General features: G+C 51.1%; 1 protein-coding gene across 10 annotated transcripts; it reads right to left on the bottom strand.

The window, feature by feature from the left end:
* Positions 1 to 476: 476 nt before the first annotated feature.
* SEPTIN4 (septin 4) lies at positions 477 to 23,725 on the bottom strand. 10 transcript variants are annotated; one of them, XM_042915283.1, is made up of 15 exons: positions 22,436 to 22,513; positions 22,026 to 22,244; positions 21,383 to 21,427; positions 20,125 to 20,132; positions 6,890 to 7,183; positions 6,417 to 6,510; positions 5,888 to 5,974; positions 5,260 to 5,383; positions 2,178 to 2,312; positions 1,948 to 2,065; positions 1,758 to 1,859; positions 1,473 to 1,569; positions 1,222 to 1,384; positions 959 to 1,058; positions 477 to 704 (listed from the first exon to the last, which is right to left on the bottom strand). In XM_042915283.1, the coding sequence occupies exons 2-15, from the start codon at positions 22,219 to 22,221 to the stop codon at positions 645 to 647; spliced, it is 1,623 nt and encodes a 540-aa protein (XP_042771217.1). In that variant the 5' UTR covers positions 22,222 to 22,244; positions 22,436 to 22,513; the 3' UTR covers positions 477 to 644. The 10 variants fall into 10 exon arrangements, 9 of the variants coding, with proteins under 9 accessions (XP_042771217.1, XP_042771215.1, XP_042771219.1 ...); XM_042915281.1 differs by having other exon boundaries at positions 22,026 to 23,723; XM_042915285.1 differs by lacking the exon at positions 22,026 to 22,244 and having other exon boundaries at positions 22,436 to 22,502.
* Between the last annotated feature and the right edge of the window lie 3 nt (positions 23,726 to 23,728).

The raw sequence follows: 23,728 nt of genomic DNA, 5'->3' as shown, positions 1-23,728 counted from the left end.
TACTGAACTCTTCCAGGACAACGATTGTACTCTACTCCTAGCACTTACTACAGTTTTTGAAGATCACAAGCGTTTCCGTATTTGTTCAGTGTTCTATCACAGGCTTCCTAGAGTGCAGAGTTTAATTCTGTATATCCCTTTCCCCAAATCAGGGAAAAAAGGAAGTCAGGAGGCTGCATGCAGGTAATACCATGTTTTCCCAAGAGCAGATTTCAGATCCAAATCTTCTATAGAACTGAAACTACTGTATGTGGGAAAGATGAAGAGGGATCAGGCCCTAGATAATAGAGCTGTGGTCAGTGTGATGGAGAGGCCAGATTGGATTCTAGGCAGGGACTGAAACCTGTCATAGGAAAGGAAAGTTTTCCCTACTAAAAGCCAGAAACCAGCACCCTCCTTCAGCACCCTTTCAAAAGTGGGTCCTAAGATCTTTTTGGTCTCCAGGGGCTGGTAAAAATACAGACAGTGACACCATATGGCAGCCATAGATTTGTTAAACTTTATTTCCTCTGAGTCTCTGGGGAGGCAGCAGGGATGTAAGGCGAAGTGGCAGTAGCTGCAGGGGCCTGAGCAGAGCTGGTGCTGGGACGGGCCGGCCTGGGCAGGATGAAGAGGAGATTTAAATATCCAGGATTGAAAGCCAGCTAATGGGTCTCCTTCATCTGTCTTTGGATTTTGTGCAGCATCTCCTGCATCCGCCGCAGCTGGAACAGGCACACGCATCAAAATGGGGCCTTTTAGAGAGTCCTATAGTGTTAACAAAGTGCCCCCAAGCTCTAATCCCTTGAGCCAGGGCCATGGAAGCCCAGAGGTGTGATGGAGACCCTGGGTAGAACCATTGAACCACAAGTCCAGGTGGTTTAATGGACCATTAAACCCAGATAGAAATACTGAGGTTTATAGTTAAGCAGGGACTGCCCCCAGGCTGTCAACCCCTACCACCCCACACTGCTCTCACCTCCTCATCTTTCTCTCGGATCAGCCTCTCAGTTTCTGGATCTGTCCCTGGTGGGACAGCAGGGATGGGGAAGTCGGTACCACTCTCTCGAGTCAGTTTGCTGAGGGGAAGGGGAAAGTAGGGTTGGTAAGGCTAGGGGGACCCCAGCACCTGCTTGGATTGAGCCCAGGGTCTGTAGAAGAACAAAGGAAGGGCTTGGTCTCACTCAAGGCTGTGCTTGGGATCCCCACCCTTGCCAGCTCTGTCCTGGCTTCTGGTCATACTTGCGATTCCTCTCTTTCACCACCAGGCGGGTCATGCTCTGGATGCACTGTGCCCGGTAGTTCTCATAATGTGTCTCCCGTGTCACATCCTTCAGGTCCTGCATGTGAGTACGCACCAGCATTGTCCTCAGCTTCACAAAGTCGCAGTGTCCTGGATTTTCCACTGCACAGCAAGGCTAGGGGTCAACCAGGAGCACTGGGAGAGCCACTGAGGGCAAGGAGATACCCAGGTCACCAGCTCAATGCTTTACCTTCCACGATGCCCCAGGGGTAGAGACGACCCCGAACTCGCCGCCCTCTGGCCTCTACCACAGTGTTGCTGCCAATTACAGCAAATGGGATACTTTCCTGGAAGAAGTTAAGGGTGCCTGGTCAATACTCCCTATTCTCACCTGTTCTTTTTCACCTATATCTTTATCTTTTCTGCTTCACTCTAGAAAACCAGCGTGCTCTCCCACCCCTTATATATAGAATTCCACTTCCCTCTTCTGCCCAGAAGAAACAAGATGGAAAGGGATGCCCTCACGTAGCCCCACCTTTAGGGCTTGGTCCTGTAATTTGAAGTCTTCATCCTCATCAGAGTCACAGTCCGGGAACTGATAGACCTTGATTCCAAAGCGCTCAATCTCCTCTCGGATCTGGCAAACACATGAGGGCCCACAGTTCTGGGGACCCCATCCTTTCCAGAAGCCCAGTTGCTACCCTCCCCCCACCGGCTTCCCTCACTTTGCGTTTCTTGCGCTCCACTTCAGGAGGGGTCAGTGTGTCCGCCTTAGCCAAGATAGGCACGATGTTGACCCGCTGATGCAGGGCCTTCATGAATTCAACATCCAATGGCCGGAGCCTGGGAGATAGGAATCTGTGACCACCTGCTAGTGGCAGCCCTGCCCTGGTGCTCCCAGCCTGTTCCCTTGGCAGCACCTGGTAGTGTTGGGAGCCTCAGGCTCAGACCATACCCGTGGCCGAAGGGTGAGATGAAGTACAGGCAGCAGTGCACCCTGTTGTCTTGAATGTTCTTGCGGTTCAGGCCACTCTCATCTCGGAAATACTGCTCAAACTGCTGATCGATGTATTCTGCCACAGGCTTCCAGCTGGAGCAGGGACAGACAAGCAGAGAAACTGTAGGAGTGGGGGCTGCCTCGTGAGCTTTGGGACTACAGAGTAGCCCACATCCTGAGCAGTGTTTTCAAGACTCTGTTATCCCCTGGCTTGCTTTACTACATCTTCAGGGAGGTCCCTGGGTGGGACAGGGGTGCATCTGACATGTCCCAATAGAAAATCAGACTAAGCACACAGGCAAAGTTCAATAAATGCTAGTATGATGAGAGGAAAAAAGGCTAGGTGACCAAACAAACCAATAAGAATAAGGTGCCTGCAGGTGAACACCAATTGGAAGCCAGGACAGCCCTCAGACAGGTTCACAGTCCAGCCTCAGAACCTTTATTTATGTGGTTCTACTCTAAACCCACCCTTCCATGAAGGCTCCTTCCAGTGTACATCTATGTACACTATTCTCCCCTTCTCTCCACCACACTGTAAATATATATGTATACATATACACACTTGGCCTTCTGACTCGTCTCTGTGTCTGCCACTACACTGTCTGACCTATTTACTAACTTAAGTTGATTGACACGTATGTTAGAGAACTGCTGCCCCCCCTTCCCATCCCCGCTGCCACTAGACCATAAGCCTCTCAGTGACAAGGATGATTCATACTTGTTCTGTATCCCTTAAAATGCCCAGCACTGGTTGGACACCTAGTATATGCTCAATAAACTCCTACTTGTTGACTAAAGTATATGTGGAGGTGCACTGTATACTGTGAAGTGCCAAGCAAATGAAATGATTATTCTTGTGGAAGGAAAGGAAAGGTACGTAGGTTGATTGAAGGAGAGGGTGATACTTGCTACAGTAGGAACCAGGTGCTGGTTTGGGTACAGTTTCATGGCAAGCCCAGTGTACTGAGGCATATACCGAGAGTAAAAAGGGTAATGATGACACGGAGGCCACCTCGATCCATCAGGAATATTTACATCAGGAGACCATGTACCATGTGCCAGCACAGTGCTGTGGCAAGAATATAAGAAAAAATGGCCCTCCCCTCAAGACTAAGACACTGAAGCTGAAGATGAACCAGTGTGCCGAGCTGAAAATCACATGTTTTAATGATAAAGCATGTGCTGAGGATTCAGAGCACAGAAAGGTCTGTAAGAGTCTGATGAGTCTGTGAGGCAATTACCCAGGGTCAGCTTTCTGGGAGTGCAAACTGTGCAATCAACACCAGGTCCCGATCTCAGAAGGGCCTATGCTTGGTTTGCTTCTCTGCTGTGGCTGTCTTGAAATTCTTAATCATTCTAACCAAGGGGCCCTGCATTTACATTTTGCACTGGTGCTGCAATTATAATGGGTATAATGTAAACAACCCTTTACTTTAGGGTTTTTTTTATGTTTATTTGTTTTGAGAGAGAGAGAGAGAGAGCATACACGTGAGCAGGGAAGGAGCAGAGAGAGAGAAAGGGAGAGAGAGAATCCCGAGCAGGTTCAACACTGTCAGCCCAGAGACCAACACAGGGCTCCATCTCATGAACCGTGAGATCATGACCTGAGCTGAAACCAAGAGTTGGACACTTAACCGACAGAGCCACCTGGACACCCTACTTTAGTTGCTAATACACATTCACATGCATCATTCTGGGTGATTTTCAGATCAACTGGATAAGATGGTAAGGGCCAGTATGTTTCAACTGAAGAAACAGGAATGCAGTCATTTGCTGAAGACCACGCAGTTACTATATGCTGACCCAAGATCTGAACTCTTGGGCTAGCCATCTTAACACTGCCTGCCTAACTTCTTCATCAAGGACACCACCTTTTCTCCTGTCTTTATCATTCATCCTCCTTCTCATCTACTCACTTAGGTCTGACCATTATCTAAGCATCCCTCCAGTTTCTGAAAAAATAAAGCCAAGGGTGATGGGGTATGTGGCAAAGCCACCTCTTCTTCTGGAAGGTAGCCTAGAGGACGCCTGGAATTTAAACAAAGTTCAACCTATTTTTTTACCCTTTGCCTCCTCTTTCTCCTCCTCACCACTCCCTCAGTGCACTCTCATCCCTTTAATAAACTTGTTTGTGGCACCTAAAATGTTGCTGGTGAAAGAAAAGGAAGGAGGGGAGGTGGTGTTTATTGAGCCCCTACTAGATGTCTGGCCCTGTGCTACATGTTTCCACATGTGTTTGCTTTTTTTGAGGCTCTTCTTTCTTATCTTGTGTCTTCACCCCCATTACAGAAAGTACATTAGGTCAGAGTCAGAAAGTTCATTAAAGATCATCTATTCCCAGATAAAGAAGATGTGATACACACACACACACACATACACACACACACACACACACACACACACACACACACACACACACACACAATGGAGTATTATTCAGCAATCAAAAAGAGTGAAATCTTGCCATTTGCAAGATGCTAAGTATTATGCTAAGTGAAATTAGTCAGAGAAAGACAAATATCATATGACTTCACTCGTATGTGGTATTTAAGATACAAAACAGACGAACATAAAGGAAGGGAAGCAAAAATAATATAAAAACAAGGAGGGGTCAAAACATAAGAGACTCTTAAATACAGAGAACAAACTGAGGGTTGCTAGAGGGGTTGTGGGTGGGGGGGATGGGTTAAATGGGCAAGGGGCATTAAGGAAGACACTTGTTGGGATGAGCACTGGGTGTTATACATAGGGGATGAATCACTGGAATCTACTCCAGAAATCATAATTGCACTATATGCTAACTAAGTTGGATGTAAATTAAAAATAAATAAATAAATAGGAAAAAATAAACAAAAAAAGATCTTCTATTCCCACTCTTTTCCTCTCACTTCAGCTGCCCTGTAAAGGGTGGTGGCATGCTCAAAGGCCATAAACTCCTGACAATTGTGGCTATGTCTGTGCTTATGTGTGCATCCGTGGATGTATGTGTGTGTGTAATGGGAAGGGGGCAGCTGGGGCTGTGCGTGGTCAGACATACCACTCTGTGTTGTTGACTGCATCCCCAAAACCCGGCGTGTCCACAATGGTGAGCCGTAGCCTCACACCCTTCTCTTCTATGTCCACTGCATGTTTAGTGATCTCCACAGTTTGCATGATCCGCTCTGCAGAAAAGGGAAACTGAGACCAGGGCAAGGGCAAGGACCTGCCCAGTCAGGACAAAGCGCCCACCCCAATCAGCTTTGCTGCCCAGAATGCCTCATCCACACTGCCCCCCTTCCCACCCCAGGCCGCCTGGGGGCCTGTTCTCTGGGAACCAGCAAGGAGCACATTTCCCAACACAGGAAATGCCGGTGGCTGTTGGCTCTGGCCCCAGCCTCTTCTCTGCTCCCGGCTCTTTTCTTGGATTCCTGGAATCCTTTGGGGGTCAGAGACTCACTCAGAGAGCAGGATTCTGGTCCCTGCCTGGCTTCAGCACCCAAATCTTTAGGGAGCTGGCTGGTGGGCTGCCAGGCTAGATAGGCCTATGGAGAGATGCCATCAAGGCCCTCTAGGAAGCCATGGTTTCCTGCATGCTGGGGAAGGCCCCAGCCCCCAGGCTGTGGCATGAGTTTGATTTCCCAGGTCAAGTCTGCATGCCAGTCTCCATGCCCCTCTCCTTGCTTTACCTTCAGCACTGAGGAGTTTCCGGTCCCGGTACAGATCAGTGAGGAAGAGGCTATTGATAAGAGTGGATTTCCCCAGTCCAGACTCTCCTGACAAGCGAGAGAGGACAGAAGATAAGATCTATAGCCAAAAGGCAACCCCACCAGAACAAGGTGTGTAGAGAGCTGCTTTTTCATCAAATTGGGAAGAGACCAACTGAACCATAGCGTTTTAGAGCCAGAAGGAAGCAGAGAAAACAGCTTGTGTAGCCTTCTTATTTGAATGAGGCTCAGTGAGGATAAGAGGTTGCCCAAGGTCACACAGAACAAGGCAAATACTAGAAAATTGTTGGTCAGGTGTTCTTTGTACCATTTCAACCCCCCTCCCCCCAACACACACATACACACTTTTGGCCACCCATGGCTCCTGGCTACTTTGCAAAACTGCATGGCTGCTGGCTGCTTTTTCCTCCTTACCCATACCTCCTCCCCAAATACATACCAGCCCCACCTGAAACACCCCCTGCCTAGCCCAGTCCTTCCCCAGCTCTACCTGCCACCATGAGGGTAAAGTCAAAGCCTTTCTTCACAGACTTTCGGTGAACTTGATTGGGGAGGGTCGCAAAGCCCACATACTCCTTGTCATCCTAATGGACAGGAAGGCAGAGTGTGTCAGAGTGAGAGGCAGGAGGGGTCCCAGGACCCAACACCTTCTCCTTCCCTCCTAGGTCTTGGCCCCAGCCCTAGAGGAATGGTGTCAAACTCCCTTGAGGCCCCATCTGGGGCCACCAGCAGGGCTCCTGCCCCTGCTGATAGTCAGTTTCCAATGCACGTGGGGGCCAACACTGCAGAACTGGTGCTGACACTAGACAGGAGAGGCCCCAGCTCAACATGCATGCATGCATATGTGCACACCTATACACACACATGCACATACATGCACAGACACTCGGTATCTCTCTGCTCCCTCCCTGGGTCTTCCAGCACCAGCCCACTGAAAGGCAAAGACAGGGCTGGAGGCTCTACCTCAGAGGAGTCATAGGGATCAAGCTTGCCCCATGGGCTGCGGGGTCGGGCTGAGGGGCTGAGAGGGGCTGAGGCAGAGAAGTACTGCTGGCTGTCAGAGGGCTGGGGCCACGAGGGGCCTTTGAACTCCAGGTCATCCTGGTAGAGGTCCGGGGCCTGGGGCTTTGGCTCCAGAACTTGGGGCCTGGACACCCAGGTCTTGGCCTCTGGTTGGTGGCAGCTCTCGCTTCCTGGGAAATCCTTCACGAACTTGTTCAATTCTGCATCATCCGTGTCCTCCAGGAAGCGCTTGATCTGGGGGTTGGAGGGGAGGTGGTGGGAGGATGGGGGGAGTGGGTAGGTGGCATGAAGGGAAGAATGAAGGAGGAAGTCCAGAGAAGGTGAGAGGGAGAGACAGGAAAGCGATTGTGGTTAGAAGGGAAAAGAAACTGCACTAGCAGCTAAGCCAGAGGAAGTGCTCACCATTCCTCCCTCACCTGCTCATGTGCCTCCCCAGCTGAGATGCCAGGAAAGACCCTGGAGTCCTGGAGCAGCCCTAGGCAGCCCCCAGTTGTTGCAGGCAGCAACTGTTCTTGGGATCAGAGAAGCTCCAGTCCTGATGTTCCCTCTTGACAGGGTGCCTGCTGCCCTGCCCTTCCTGGGGGGTCTGGCCAAGCCAGAGGCCAGAGAATGCCCTAAAGGCCAGGAAGTCAGACTGAATAAGGGGGAGCAACAGAGGCATTAGAACTGAGACGAGGATGTGGGCTCAGGATTCAAGGACAGTGCAGAGAGTCAGTCAGAACGGGACAGGGGCAGGAGGGAAGTAGGGAGGGGAGAAGGGACCTGCCAGCCCCAGGTAAATCAAGAGCCAGCAGGGGGCCCTGTGCCTCCTGTCACTGCAGGTCAGTGAGCTCTGGGAGGGAGATGCAGACTCTACTGGGGGTGCTCACTCTCCAGGGCTCACTGCCCGGAGCTCAGTACAGTTGATCTGACACCTCTGTCCCTTATTCCAGACACCGTGCCACACCAGAGCCTGAGGGTAGGCCCCAGGAGACTAGGGCAAACCCACCAGTGGATGCTGAGTGCAGGGTAGAAGGGAGCTGGAAGGGACCCAGTGAGGGAGGATGGGAGGACAGTAGGCTGCTGAAAGCCCCTACCTGTGAGGGACACATAGGAGACAGCACCCATCGGTTGTCTTTTGCCCCCTCTGCCTGGAGTAAGATTCAGCCAGCCACACAGGAGGGGATCTGGCCCCAATGGTGAACCACAGTGGGGTGGACAAACAATGACTGGCTCTGTGTAGAGACCTGTTCCACCCCATCTCCCAACCTGGAAGAGAGGCCACTTCCCCCCACTCCTGCCACCAACTCTAGACCCTAAAACTTCCTCTCTCCTTTGGGGGCCAGTCCCCTTTGTGGAGTGCCTGGCAGTGCTGGGCTCAGCTCTGCCTCACAATACCCACATGCCACCTCCAGACAATGGACAAGGGCTGGCTTCAGAGGCTGACTCACTCCCTGGGGATTGGCCAAGCCAGTGGGGGCTATCCCGGACCACTGTGGAGACCCGGCCAGGGTGGAGGGAGAGAAGATGGCCACAGTCTTCTGCAGGTCCCCTTTTTACAAAGGGAAGAATTGAAGGAGGCAGACATACACATTGCCAGGTTTATGCTAGAGGGAAGTGATTTAGAGGCTACAGGGAAAAGTCCCCTAAGAACTACTTCTAGGCTGTCACCTCTCAAGTCCCCACACCTGCTTATAGCCATCATCTCCAAGGCTTGCCTGGACAGAGGGGAGGAAAGAGGCCCTTTAGACTGAAACTGGAACCAGCATGTGGGGGCTTAGTGACCAAAAGAGGGTGTCCTGAAGCAAGCCTGACCTAACAGGCTTTTCTCAGCAAAAGTATTTATGGGATCCCATGGAGCAACTGTACATCTCAGTTTGTTTGTTGTTGCAGCATAATGATTAATTGTGCCCCTTTTCACTCTCAAAAGTGTCCCAGCTTGGACAATTAATTATATGCAACAGAGAAGAGATGGGACTGAGGAGGGTGGGGTCCCACAGGTCCTGTTTTCCGGCAGCTAGAGTCTGGGGAATTCCAGGAAATCCCGCCTCTCTGCATGACCCCACAGTGACCCAGCAGTTGGTCAGGGTGGAAGAAAGAAGACTGTGTTCCACCTGGTTTCCCCAGGAGCACTGAGCAGAGGGGCAGCAGTTAAAAAAGAAAGGAAGGCCCTGATTGGGACCCCTACCATCCAGTCTTCCAAAAGTCACCAGGAACCCAGCATCATTCTCCCTGCCAGTCCTGGCTACTTGTCAGCAGGAAGCGGCCCACAGAGGCCCTAGACAAGGCGTCAGGCACTAGGCTCCTCCTCACCTGCTGCCTGTCCTTCCCCACCCCCAGCTCCCAGGGTAGCACCTTACCCCAGCTTCAGTCCTGTCCTCAGGGACAGCACTACCTTGCCATCCCAGTGAATGGTCCATGTCCCTCCCACACTTCAGATACCCTGTCGGCAAGCTCTAGGTCTAATTTTATCGCCCAGGAAAAGTTGCTCACACACGGAAACAACCTGGTCTCAATGCTCTTGTAATCCAGCTTCCTGGCTTGCTCCTTTCCCTTTCTCTTTGGCCCCCCTCCCCCCTCCCTGTCTCTGTCAAGGGCCAAAACAGCTTGTGGAATGTCGTTCCCCACCCCATCCTCCTCCCTTTCCCTTGGCTCCCACCCTCCAAGGACAGCTCGGCTGCAGCAGGATCACTCTGTCTCTCTGCAGTCCCCTCCAACTCTGATTGGCTGTCTCATGACGCCTGCCCGCTGCCTACCCCGGTGGGCACAGCACCAGCCTCCCGAGTCTGTCTGCAGCACAGGCTCTTGATCCACCTGGCCTCTCCTGTTAACCCCCAAGGGCACCGAGGCCTGCCAGAGGGTCATGAGCTGTCCCCAAGGTGACCTGGCCCATCAGTACACGGGGACAGCCACCCAGGAGACTCCACTGTCAAAGGACTCCAATCTCTTTCACCTTAACTTTAAGCAGTGCTGAAGTAGGGTGGGATGTCCTATAATCCCCTAGAAATATGTTCTCATGAGAACAGCCCTGCTTTTCTTCCCAAACGTCCCTTTGTGTTTTCCAGCAGAGAACCCCAGTCTCTTCAGACATCTGCCCCTAGATTTCCCTGCAGAGTCCCAGCCACAAAAGGACTCCTCCCACCCTAGGATACCTGACCTCTGACTCATGGGGACCCATATCACTTCCATCACCCCACTGCTTCTAGAGAGTCAATGGAAGAGCTGCTAGCACTCGTTCTCTGAGAGACCAAAGGGAGGCTGGCATCCCAGAGGCTTCAGAGTTGCCAATTAGGTGGGAGACAAACTGAAGGGCTTGGCTGGAAGGGTGCAGATGGAGCACCTGACTGGGAATCAGGAGGCCAGTGTTTCTGGTTCGTCCAGAAACCTTTGTGATTTTGAATATTGCCTTAATTTCAGGCCTCTAATGTCCAGTTGTGAATGGCCCTTCCTTGCCTCCCAGGAAGGCTGGGGAGAGATAACTCAAGCTGTTTTGAAGCTGAGGAGAGACAGTGTACATCTCAAGTCACAGGACTGTTATTAATGTTGGCCTATCATTCTTTTCCCATGCAAACTAAAACCCCCTGGGGAGGTTTCCAGGGGAGGCTGGGGAGCTCTCCCCACTGTACCCACTGACCTCCATAGTGGCTGGGACACTGATCTCCTTTCACAGAGAGACCTCTTATAGAGAAGTCTGGCTTGACATGAATCAGTCAGCCTAAGAACTCGGCCTAAGAGGCCTAAAGCTGAGGACTGTGGTGATGGTGGGGATGTCTTTTAATTAGAGGGTGGCTTCAGCCAAGTTGAAAGCACCAAGACCTCAGCTGAACTGAACTTAGTGTGTGGCAGAAAAGCCCCTCTTGGTCCCTGCTGGGCTTGGCAATGGGGACAGTCAGTTCTCCCCAGGCTTCTATCACTGGAACAATCAGTGTGACGGTACCCATGTGGAGGGAAGTGGGGCAGGGATAAAGACCAGTACCACTTGGCCTCTCCCAGGAACCCCCTCTGGGGAAGGTCACAGAGTCACCAAGACTTCCTAGCCAAAGCTTGGGCCTCAGCCTGGACACAGCTTGAAAGACAAAAGCCCAAAAGGTTGGCCTTTCCAGACCTGGAAGCTTCTGATTCCATGGGGCCCAGGGAGTTCCCTTCTGGAGGCTGCCCACAGCCAACATCCTGCCCCACAGGCTGGTCATGGATCTCCTCCTATTGTAAACAGCCTGTGCCTCCTAGTGCAGTGGGCAAATGTTGGGGGGCCTCCAACCTGGGAGGAGAGGCTGGCATGGGGCCCGGAGGCATTGACACCCAGCATAATGTGTTTGTGGCAGGCTCTGGCAAGGATGGCAGAAGAGCTGGCACCCTTACAGTCAGACATCAAAACTTCCTACCTGGGGGTATCCAGGAGGCTGACTGGGGTTAGTATCTCTCCTTCCAGTACAGGCAGGTGGCAGGAATGAGTTCCCCCACCCCCACCACTGCAGAGGGACCTCGTTTGGGGTAGTGTAGGATGCAGCAGGAGGAAGCTTCCCCATGGGTCCTGTCTCAGAGGCAGTGATGTATAGATGATCCCGAGGGTAGGATGGTAGGCTAGGCTTCCCTCTCTCAGGGGTCCCTGGGCAGAGGGCGCTGTGGGAAGAGCCAGGAGATGCCCTTTGCCAGGCTGCGGGAAGGAGGGCCCAAGCGTCTCACCATCCCTCTCCGGGAGGCAGGCAGTGTTTGTAGGCCTCCTCTGTGTGTTTTCCCAAGGAAGTTGGTGCTGCCCCTGAGCCCAGGGTAGGTGGCTGAGGAGGGGTCATCCAGGTAACAGCTGACTCAGGAAAGGGCGGGGGACCCTCACCTCCGCGTGTCGCTGACGCGCCTTCCCCAGCCTAACACACGCGTCTCTGCCGGCGGGCCCCCCCACCTCCCGTCAGCACCGACCCACTCCCCGGTCCCAAAACGCGGACAGCACCCCAGCCCTCGGGGGCCGCTCCGCCGTTGCTCGGATCAGAGCGAGAAACTTGGAAGCGGCGACGCAACGCCGTCCACCACCAGCAGCCAGAGACAGCGCCTCCCGCCCGGCACAGCCGGGGCTGCTGCGCCGCTGGTCCCCACGGAGCCGCTGGGAGCAGCGGGCCCTGCGCGCCCCGGCCCTGCCCCGCGCCCGCGCGCCTTACCATGGCTGCAGCCCGGGCCGGGCCAGCTCCGCAGGGACAGCGTCCGAGCGACCCGCGGCCGGAGCTGCGAGCCGACCTCGAGGGACCGCCGGCCCCCGCCCGCAGCCCAGAGTGCGGACCGGCCGGGGGCGGGGCCGGGGGCGGGGCGAGTCGGCCCTGGGGCGGGGCCTGCCCTCTGAGGCGCGGGCGCCTGCAAAGCTGAAGGCGGCCGCGGGCGGCTGGCTGCGGGGAGAGGCGGGCCTTGCAGCCCGCGACCCCCCCGGATGAGCAGAGGCGCTCAGGACAGCGCAGCACTGCTCACCTGGCTCTTCCTTACTCAGCCCCTAAGAGTAGCCTCTTCAGGCAGCACATCACCGTGGGGGCTTGAGCAAATCCCCCAAGAAAAGGGAAAGGCCAACCTAGCATCCCCAGGAGAGGTCTTTCGAAGGAGAGGGGTTTGCCCCACGAGTCGGGAGAGACTCCATTAGTTACCGAAGGTTTTCAGGAAATGAACCCAACTGATGTCCAAGTTAACTGATTGTCCCTACCCCCTCTACACCTCCTAAGGTAGAATGTCAGACTTTCTCTACCTTTACCCAAGCTATGAAGAAGAGACAAAATGTTCCCTTCCTGCAGGACCCTAGATTAAAGATTAAAGAGGATTTGCTGCATAAATTATCCAGGGATCATCTGCTGGAAAGGTGGAAGGGAAGAGGCTGAGTGGCCTTTATGGGGCAGTAGAGTCTTGTCTGGGGCTGAGGGGAATGGGAAGTGGCAGCCCAGGTGTGAGCCAGTCTATGCTGGGCAAGCAGGTGAGATGCTGTGGGGACAGATGCCTCAGCAGCTTTAGAAGCATTAGAGGCTCAGAAGGGTCAGCAGCAGCAAGGAAGAAGTAGATGCTTAGAGGGTGGGGGTTGGTGAGGATTTTCCGAGCTAATACAGGGCTGAGCTGGTCAGGCTTCTGTGAAAGTTTCCAGAAGCATGCCTCTTCCTGACTCCCACAAACTCTCCTCCAGGGCAGGCTGATTTGCCTGAATACACTTTGAATAAAACAGGTCCACAGACATGGCCCTCTCTATTGGTAGAACACCCAGAAGCCTGCCTATTCTATTTCAGTCTGATCTGTGACCAGTGGTCATGGTTGGGATCAAGTTAGAACTTAGCAGAGGGATGGAGGGGGGCCTAGGTATACAGATGAGAAAACGTTCAGAAAACATGGGATGGCTATTGGAGACGTTATTAGATATTTGGCACTGGTGGACTGAAGGACGGAAGGAGTGCCATTGCTTAAAGAAATCAGGGGCATTCACGGGCTAGCAAGTTGAGGAGGAAACTTCCTAGCTGGGTGACCTTGGGCAACTCACTTTACCTCGCTGGACTTCAGTTCCCACACCAGAAAATGAGGGGATTAAACTAGGATACCGCCAGCAGCTTGGCTCAGATAAGAGGGAGCCTCTGAATGTATAGAGAGTTTCCTGGAAAAGGCCTGGGGTAGATGAAGAGATCTGAAGCTGTACTCAGGAAAACAAAGACATGAAAGAGTTTCTTTAGAGAGAAACCAATGGCTATTGGAAGGCTACAGAAGTAGCAGCAGCTGCTGCCGTCAGACCTGAACATCAAACTCACTACACAAAGCCCCACTGTTGGGAACTAGCTATAGGCCACTAACACTCACGTATGCACTCATAAGACTACTTCTTGAGTGCTTCCACTGGCATTCTGCATGGCCTGGGCTGGGAGTGCTGGGCCGAGGGGAGAAAACCTATGTCAAGGAAGACAGGCCGCATCACAAACAAACCCTTGTTTTCCGCAAGTGTACTTCCCTCCTCCCCCCAGTCCTGGTTGTAGTCCAAGTGGGGACACAGACACGTCTCAGAAGGCAGCCCAGCTAGCTCATCCTCAGCTGTGGCTGGAATCCCAACTCTGCTCTGGCACCAGCTGCCCAGGCCCCCAGCAAGCCCTGTGTGTCCTGAGGCATGTTGGTGCCAGCTTGTTTTGAGGGAAGTGAGCCCCAAAGAGAGGCCTGGGACTGTGGAACTCATCTCTACACCAAGACTCTTAGGGTCTTGATGCTCACCAGTGTCTTTGTAATCACTACATCAGCTGCCCAACATGAGGCATGTTGGATGAAGTAAAAGCTAAAGACAGACTTTGAGCCATTCCATCTACATAAATCTCGCATACTAACTCTGAAGCACTGTGAGTTTCTGAGAGAACTTGGCCTTGGCTTAGGACCCCATACCAGCTTTGGCAATTAGCTCACTGCCTGAATATCCCTTCTCCTTCATGGGCCTCTTTTTCCCCCACTGAGAGAGAACTGGACTCCCCCCAACTCCAGCTCTTGTGTTCTGTGATGGTGCAGGTAGCGTCTGACACCTGGTCAGAAGCAGGGCCAAAATATAGCTGCCCTTGTATGAGTCACTGACCATTGAGTGCTCCTCCCCATCTCCAGTTAGCATGTGGACTGGCCAACCTTGCCTCAGGTACCCCTCAGTCCTTAGAGTCTGACTCTTCCTTGAAATTCAACATCACACCAGGAATTGATATCCTTGACTAGAGTACAATTTCCCATGCACTGCTGGAGTGGGGATTTCAAGCCAAGGGTCTGGGGAATGAACACTTTGTTTGGCACAAGGGATGACTCTTCTGGGAAACTCAGATCAGCACACACCTCCAGTCTGCTATCAGGAGGTCCCTCTGCTTAGGTCAGGCTAGCATGGTCTATGTGGAAAAATTCCTGGCCCCCTCCATTGGATCTTTCCTGCCTACCCATGGGTGAAGGTTGTGTGGCACCAAACTAAATAAGGTTGCTGTACTTGGGCAAAGTCAAGGTCCAGGTTCAAAAGCCAAGAATAAAGAGTGATTATCACAGGAAATCAGGATTTCGGATCTGCATGACTAGCAAAGGCCACTTTTGCCTCTCAGTAGCAGAGTTTTCTTAAGTGGCACAAGAACTAATTGTATCTCCCTTCCCCCAGAGGTGATGAGTCACTGATGATATAGTCAGAGAGCTCTGGTAGGGGCAAAGAACTATTACCGGGTTGTGTCTTTCAAGGAAACCTTAGCCAGCCTGTCCAGAAAGTTCTGTGCAAAGGCAAGAAACCAAAATACCCTCAACCTCACTCCCACCCCTAATGTTCCCCAGTGTCTCATGATGCTGGATCAGGCATGAAATGTGGGTGGTAATGTCAGGGAGCACTGTTTCCTGGCACCTGTTGTCTAGCGGTGGTAAGAGGCAGTTCTGGAGCCAGTAGAGTGCCAGAGGCCTGCCAGAGGGCCTTTCCAACACCTTCTCTGCAGTAGGGCAGGGCACAGGAGCTGAGAGATGGAAGAGACTTACATATGCATTGGTGTGTGACCCCCTTCAAGAGCCCCCACCCTACATCCCATCTTCTTAAAAGTTTCCCACGACTAAAAACTGACTCTACTGCCATTCAATCTTTGGGCAGTGTGTTATCAAAGGTCTTCATTACCTGGAGTTGAAACCTGTGTGTACCTGGACTTTACCCTCCAAGTGCCTCCATGCTAGAAGCTTTGCTAACTCATTTCACTGGACTTTGTTTTGTTCTTTGATGTCCACACTCTTTCAAGTGACCCATCTATAGACTTTTCTCTTCCAAACTAACCATAAGCCCCTCAAGGACAGCGAGTATGACCTCTATTCACTTCAATTCAGTGAACATGTGATATAATGTCCTCCTGAATGACCAGGACTCTGCCCCCAGGAGGTGTCTGATCAATATGAATTGACTGAAAGGATTCATTGATTAGTTTTCCACTCTGATTTTGGAACACAGACAAGCCTTGAGGCTCTGGGCCTCACTGACCCTTCCATAACTTGCCCTTCATTCTGGCTGCTTGCCAGCTCATACTTCATCTCCCAGCCTTGTAATTTCCATGCAAAGACACAAATGTTACCCTCACTAAAACCTTTCCCTTCATATTTTGTGATATCTGAAGGTGCTGCTGAAATATTGATAAGTTACTTTCCAGGAAGATGTGGCTATGGAAGAAGGGTTTCTACACCACATATGAATCCCTGGGGCAGGGTGCTCCCTAAAATGCTCTCAGTCTTGAGGAGCCAGCTCTGCAAAATGGGGAGCAAAAGTTCACTTCATAAGGTTGCTGTGAAGATTCACTAAGGTAACACACTTAGAATGGTGCAGGCACTAAAATGAGTGGTAGCTACTATCTCAGCTAATAAAATTATCAACACCATATCAGCAACTATCACTGTGACAATTTCAAATGCTTTCTCTACAAACAATTAGGAATGTGCATGTGTAATAGTGTAGAGGGATGGGAAAAGAGCCCTTGACTAAAGTGACATTGGAATGACCATGCTGCCACCAACTGTAGAGTCAGCTTCTCCAGCTGAACCCCACGCCATCTCTAGAAAACTAGTCTTGGTTTCAGACTTACTGAGCTGAATTCCCAAAAACAGCCATCATAGAGACTCTTGGAGCTAAATGACTTTGCCTATGGTGGGTGTGCCAAGGAAATGACTTTGGCCCTGCCCTCCCACCTTCAGCGTCAGAGCCTGAGCTTCTCTCAGGAGCTGCCTCACATTCTGTCCCCTTCCTTCAAGCGCGCACTTGGCCCCCAAGGTGCAGCTGTCTCTGGCCTCTCCCCTCATGGCAGCTGGGCCAAAGGCAGCTGAGCAGAAGAGGGTAAAGGGACATGGTCATTTCATCACTCAGGATAGCCTTCCTCTGGCTGAGCAGCTGTCAGGGTGGCTTCTGTGTTAGAGATTTTCTTCCTCGCCCAAGTATGCTTCCTTGCTCTCTGAGGCCAAGCTCTCTAATCTATCCAGGCCTGCTATTTCTCCTCTTACTTGAAAACCCCACCATTTCAAACACCACCAAACTTCTCTGATAGAAAGATAGAATGTTGGAGATGGGTTCCAAGCAGGGAACCAAGTAACTTCTGGAAATACACCAGAAAGTCTAAAATAAATGTGGCAGGTTCTTCCCTATGTGGTATCATTCTGAGAAGAACAAAAAACTAAAGGATTCTGGCCTCAGTTCTACCATCGACCACAAGGGAGGGGCATAGGATTTTCCTGCCCCCATTTTATAGTCAGAGGGAGCAATCTGCTCAGATCTCACAGTGAAGGCAGGACATCACCCCCCTGCCCTGTGCTTCCAGTGGCTCTTGCTGAGGCATAATACACTTTAGCCTGTCCTACGGTCACCATTTGTCCTAGTTTGCCCAGGACTGGTGGGGGTCCCAGGACACAGGATGCTAAAACCAGGAACATCCCAGGCAAATCCTGAGTTGGGTCAACCTAGCCTGTCCCCGGAATAGCAATGTGGGTCAGAGGTTACCAGCCTCCCATCCAGCTCTGGACTTTGCTGCCCATCGTAGCTGAAAATGAACAAGGTGCCATCTGACACGAAAAGAAGCTGGGTATCAAGGGTCAGGCTGCTATGAAAAGCCTCCCAAGGTGTCCTGCCCCATTTTTAGCAGCTCTGCTCCATTCTTTCAGTTCTCTCTCCTCTCAACTATAAGCCTTGGTACAAAGCAAGAGAAAATAAGGGGAGCGGGAAAGATGGTTCTAAGGTTCCTTTCAGACAGCCCATATCCTGGGATTCTGTTAACATTCCCATGAATGCAGAGACTCCCTGTGTTCCTCCTGGACTCTGGATTTTTCTCTGTCGAGGAAGTCTGAGCAAAACTTCCCTGAGACTCAACAGCCAACAGGAGGCTGGTCATACCATCCCCCAGGGGCCAAATGACAGGTCACTCTAAAGACACTGAAGTTTTCCTTAGGTATCACTGAGATGGCCTCCCCTGTTTCCTGGCCTATTTTCCAGAGTTGGTTTCTTGCATAATTGATAGAGATAGAAGGGAGTAAACCACCTTGTCTGCTGACAGCCTGAGAAGTCATTTGCAAGGGCAAGTAGGTTAGGTGCTTTGAGGACAAGGTTCTTAGGGCCAAGGCAGCTCCATCCATCGGAGCATTGAAGCCCCTCCCATCAAGAGCTGCTTTATTCCAAGGAATTCCCCAGGACCGTGTGGGAAGACAGCCCCAGCTGACACCATAGGGCACCCTCAAGACCTTCCTGTTGAGCTTCTGCTAGTCTTGATACAAAAAAACAAAATCATTAGGAATGATTCCCTCATTCCAGCATAACCTTCTCTGGGGAGATTCCAGCCCCTAAATTACCAATCCAAGGATGAGAAGCATCTGTAACCCCTGCTCCTTAGACAAAAGGGCCTTGAGGAGCCACTTGGGAGGAGACTGACACTTAAGAGAGAGAGAGAGAGATGGTTGAATCAGGCTCCATCCTCAACTATGGACCCAGAAGGGCCTGTGAAGGTTCAACAACAAACATGCTGCTGTTCACAAGCCAGGAGCTGTGGCTGGCCACCAGAGAATTCCTGCCAGGAATGGAATCTGGTCAACCATTCCCAGATCGGAGGAACTAGAGGCCTTGGACACTAGCACCATCGTCTCTAATGTGGGAAGGTCTGTTGGCCATTCAGCCTGGAGGACAGGCTGGGGAAAGCCTAGCACTCTCATGGTTTGTGAGGAGTCCCTGGCCCACCTCCATGACACCGCACTTCCAAAGAGCCAGAGAACACCAGCAGGCCCAGCTGGTCTCTCCCCAGCTTCTTTTCCCAGCTTCTGGGGAGCAGCTCTGCCGCTGAACAGGGCTGGAGAGCTGCAATTATCCAGACAGGATAAGAGCTATTTTGGGAAGGAGCCGTTCTGCTGCCAAGGCTTTTGACTTTCTAAACTAAAACAAGATGCACAAAGAAAGGGGGTGAGGATGGGGGAGAAAAGGGAAGAACTTTCTCAGTCAAAACCGTCATATCCAGAATGAGGGAAAACACTAACCCCTTCCCAAAAGTAAGAGACTAGCTACTAAGATATCTCTAGCTTTGAGAAGGAGAGTGTAACCTGACCACCACCACCCCCCCACACACACACATCCCCTAATGACTCCCTCTCTCCTAAGTTCCTCCAAGAGCACATATTCTGTCTGTTGCGTTTATTTGGACATTTGAGCACAAACTATTTCATATGGTTGTTTAAATGTTTCCTGTCCATGTCTTATCTCCCCAACCAGATGGTAAGTTTCTCATGGCCAAAGAATGTGTGTGCTCTGAGGCTTCAATGCTCTCTCCAGTAGTGCCTAGCACTCTGCTAGGCATCTGAATGAAGTTGTTTATGAAAGGAAGGGAGAGAGGGAGGAAGGAAGGAAGAGCAAAAGGAAAGAGGGAGAGAAGGATTTACTGTCTCTCATGGAGGTGATCTCTAAATGTAGTTGTTCCCACCCACAGTTGAGCTCAGGGCATGGGGCTGAATAAGAAGCCATGGCAGAGGGAGTGGCAGCCACATTTTTGGCACCTCCCCTTCAGCTGTTCCATCATCTGAGCTCAGGCTGTCCTGCTCCACCTCCTTTATTTGTTTTCTATCTGTAATTAACTGTCCATCCTGGGCTAACCTATGGATGGGACCCATTAAAAGCCATGCTAGGCTCTAGGTAAGGGAGAGATAGGGTGAGAGAAAGAATGGAGGCAGGAAGAGCTCAGACTATCTTATCAAACATGGGCCAAGAAGAACTAAAGTAGTTATAGGAATAACGCACTCTGAAATCAGGACATTCTTTGCCAAATTCAGGACACAGGGCTGCTGAGAGCAGAGTTTACCTTGTGCCTTTCCAAGTTGAGGACTCAAATAGTGTGTAACCCAGAAAAGTGTTCCCTTTCTGGATTGCCCTAGGCTGAAGAGGGGAGAGCCAAGTGGGGGCTGATCCAATGTATGGTTTCCCAGACAGCTTTTAGATCACCTTTGTGCAAATCTCCTTCTGGGGAGATGCAGCTCCCCCCCCCCCACCCCGCCGCCAAGTGCACAGCATGGCAAGTAGAACACAGGCTAGATTTCAGCCCCCACTTGCCCTCTCTGCTAGGTACCCTTGTGCAGTGAACAACTTGCCCAACCATAGGGAGAGTTCTGTCTGTCTCCCTCCATTCCCGCTTCCATGAGAGGTTAAGAGAGGGACTTGGATAAGGGGGAGCATGGGAAGACTGAAAGTAACTTCCCAGGGGTGTTCTTACCTCCTCATCTGTCATAATGGAGAAGTAGAAGTCAGGCATTCCCAAGGGACAGCAAATGGAATTCAGAGAGTACCAACAGGAAGGGAAAAAGAGAATTTTACTAAAGATCTCCAGTGGACTTTGGCATAACCTGGCCCAACATCCTTTCTAGTGAAAGTGGCCCAAATAGCAACAGCTAGTAAATTTACAGCAGTAAATACTGAGGACTCACTGTTACCAGGCACCTTGCTAAGTGCTGTACATGTAGTAGCTTGGTTAGTCCTCTTATAAACCCTAGAGGTAGCCATTGTTCCCACTGACAGTTGGGGCAACTAACAATTGGAAAAATAAAATAACTTAACCAAGGTCACAGTGAAAAAATACTAGACACAGGACTCAAACCTAATACTATAACTCCAGAGTCCACACTACTAAACCTCAGCTTTATAGAGCTTTGCTCTCTCTGAGGGGCAGGGACGCCTTTCTCTGCTCTTTGCTACCAATTACTTTGATAGCTCATGCGGTTGGGACTGGATTGCATTCACAGGACTCTCTCCTCCCTAGGGACTTCCTCATCCAGAGCCCTGGCCTCCCTCATGCTCACAGGAATAAAGCATATCTTGGGCCACAACATTCAAGGCAGGAACTCTTTGTTACTCATATTCATTATATGAGGGTTGGTCCCCTCTCTCTCCACCAGAGAGGTCAAGAGTACAAAGGGGGGGGGAGGGTGTCACGAGGCCCTGGGGATACTTAAGGATTCTAGAGTTGGCTACAGGACCCACTGATGGCCTCAAGACAGAGGCCTGGACATCCCTGGAGATTGTGCCTGGGAAGCAGCCAATAAATACCTCCCAAGTCAGGGCAAGGGGGCTTGAGGAGAGTTCTGACACAAGACCCAAGAGGAGACCCATCAACCTACATTAGGGCGGGGTAAACCCTGAGTAAGACTGTGAAACGGGTAGTTTGTCTTGGTGACTTTTTTTTTGGGGGGGGGGGTTAAAAATCACATGAGAGGTAAGACTAGCTAAACTGAAAGGCATAGGCTTAAATTGTTCTCCATTTCAGAAATGACTACTTCCCATTGAAAGGAGGCTCTTGAAAATGAAAAAGGTTCCAAGTCCCAAAGGAATGACTCTAATAGTGGAATTATAGTCAACCCTCTAGTATGTGTGGTGCTAATAGACCTAGCTCTGTAGATACATAGCGGTCATCCTTCCACCTGTCCTCCTGCCTCCCAAACCCTGACAACGGACCCACAGGAGGGAAAAGCACAGACCTTTTAGCCACCAGATGACACGATTATACATTTCCTCAGACACATCTGAAAGTAACAGAAATTGTTGCTCTTTTTTACTGTGGGATGTATACCTCTCTCCCCACTACTTAACATTTCCCTTTTAGGCTCTACATTTCTCCATCCAAAGGTGCCCTCAGCCCTTGATCCTCTCCAAGAAGCCCCTGCAGTCTAGGACTAAATCCTGCCCCACCCTTTCCTCCACCCTCTGTGCCACTGTTAATGCCTTTCCCCTCTTGGAAGTCTAGGTCCTAGCGTATCTGTGCTTCACCTTCTCCACTTTGTTGTCAGAATATTTACCTGAGAACCTTATTTTCTTTACTAGCCCTAACCAGCCCTAGTCCCAACTCAGTTCTTTATCTCCATTCTTGGGAAGCGCTTCCTACCCTGAAAACCACTCTCTATTACCTTCCATTGAAAGGTTAAGCAGCTTTGCCTGGAAGAATCAATGCCTGATGCCTGCCCAAGCATCGTCATTGATGTCATTAGCTTGGAGCTCAAAAAAGCTGGCAAGGAAGGAAAGGGGCAGGCCCAGAATGAAGAAGGGGACTGACTTTCCTACCCACCCCAATGTCCCACCTCACTAAATTGGGGCTGCACCTGGGCAGTCTGCTTCTTCACATACCCAAGAAGAAAGCACTAAACCTTTGAGTGGGTTGTTTGGAGGTCTGCTTGAGGGCTTGTGGCATTTCCCTCAATGGTGCCTGGTTTGGAGACTCCTTTGGTGGTGATAGTGGTGGTGGTGTTGCTGATGGTGGTGGTGATGGACTTGCCTTCTCTCTCTGGAACATCATTTCCTCACAGAAAGGACTTGAGTCCATTTCAAAAAAGGACAATAAAGGGTCTGGGGGAAGAGGGGACTTAGACTCAAAATCAGGTGTTGTCGGCCGGCTTTGGGATGTTTCAGCTTCAGGATTGAGTAAGGCCCACCATGAACAGTCAGGTCCATACCTAGGTAAGGACCGAGGGGGTAAGGGCCGAGGGGTCAGTTCCAGTTCTGCATGGACCGAGGGCTTTGGGGAGGGTTCTGGATACCTGAGTGCAGGTCCTGGGGACATGCAGACACTTTCTGAGGGTCTTTGGGTGTGCTGCTTATAGCTGGGCTCTGGAGTGACAAACATAGATTTGTCGGGGTTCTCAGACACTGCTCGAGATGTCACACGGGGAGCTGAGTATAACTGTTCCGCTGAGGAGATGGTGACCCTGCGGCTGACCTCGCCATCTCCTCTAGTTGAGGACCTCAGGTTGGACTCTACTTCTGACGATATTAAGTTCTTTGGGGAGGTCTTGGTGTCAGTGTAGACAGACTGCTTAGGGATAGTCTCAGGATCTGAACGCCTAGAAACTCGGTGTCCACCACTCAAATCCTTTAGGATAGAGAGTCTGACGGATGATTCCAAGTTCATATTCCTATGCAAAGTCTTGGGTTCTGTGTAAATTGGGCTGGGATGACTCATTTCACACTCTTGGCCAGGGATCTTTCTTTGGGCTGTCCGAGAGTCTGCATTGACTCGGCCACTGCTATGTTCTGGGCTAGAGGGTCTTCTTGGAGATCTGATCTCAGTAGCAGTCAAACCCTTTTGGATGGGTTCAGTTTGGACTGCTTCATCCTTTGGGTAAACCAAAGTCCTACGGGGAACTCTGACCCCTTGTGGGTACTGGACCTTGGAGGGTGGGTCTTCTTGCAAGATTTGTAAGTTATCCTTCTGGTCTACAAAACTCAACCGGCGAGAGGATTTGGCATCAGGGGTTAATGAGTAGCGATTACTGATGTCACGCCCTGGCTTGCTCTCACCCCCTCTTCGTGCTGATTCCTCTCTGGATGGGCTAACATTCCGTTGCGTCTGGACAGCATGGGAAGCTGATGTTTGAGTTTGCTGGATCTTTCGATGAATAGAGGGATGGCGGTATGATTCTGATTTTGATCGGGCCTCACTTCCTCGAGGGATGGGTGTTCCACTGGGCCCTGACTGGGGGGAGATAGAACGTGGATAGTCTGATGCTGAATGGAAAGAGGGGAGATGTCCAGCTTCTGATCTTCGATGGGGCAAAGGACTTAGGGGGGCTGCAGCGGTTCGTGAGCTCGAGGCAATAATATATCCTTGTCCCCGCTGAGGGGTTGTGTTAGTAACCTCAGACCCTTTCTGTGCTGAAACTGCTACCTTGGACCCAGTTTTATTTGTCTTGACCATCCGATAGACTGAGCTCCTCTGGGTAGATTCCATATTTTACTGGCTGGCTTGTATTGAGGATCCTAATGAAGTCTGAATGTTTACCCTTGGTTTTAAAAGCTGCTGCTCTTGTACCCACAAAAATGGCTGTTATTCT

The sequence above is a fragment of the Panthera leo genome, chromosome E1 (genome assembly GCF_018350215.1).
Source record: "Panthera leo isolate Ple1 chromosome E1, P.leo_Ple1_pat1.1, whole genome shotgun sequence".
Taxonomy (NCBI): domain Eukaryota; kingdom Metazoa; phylum Chordata; class Mammalia; order Carnivora; family Felidae; genus Panthera; species Panthera leo.
This window is presented reverse-complemented; position numbering and strand designations above follow the sequence as displayed.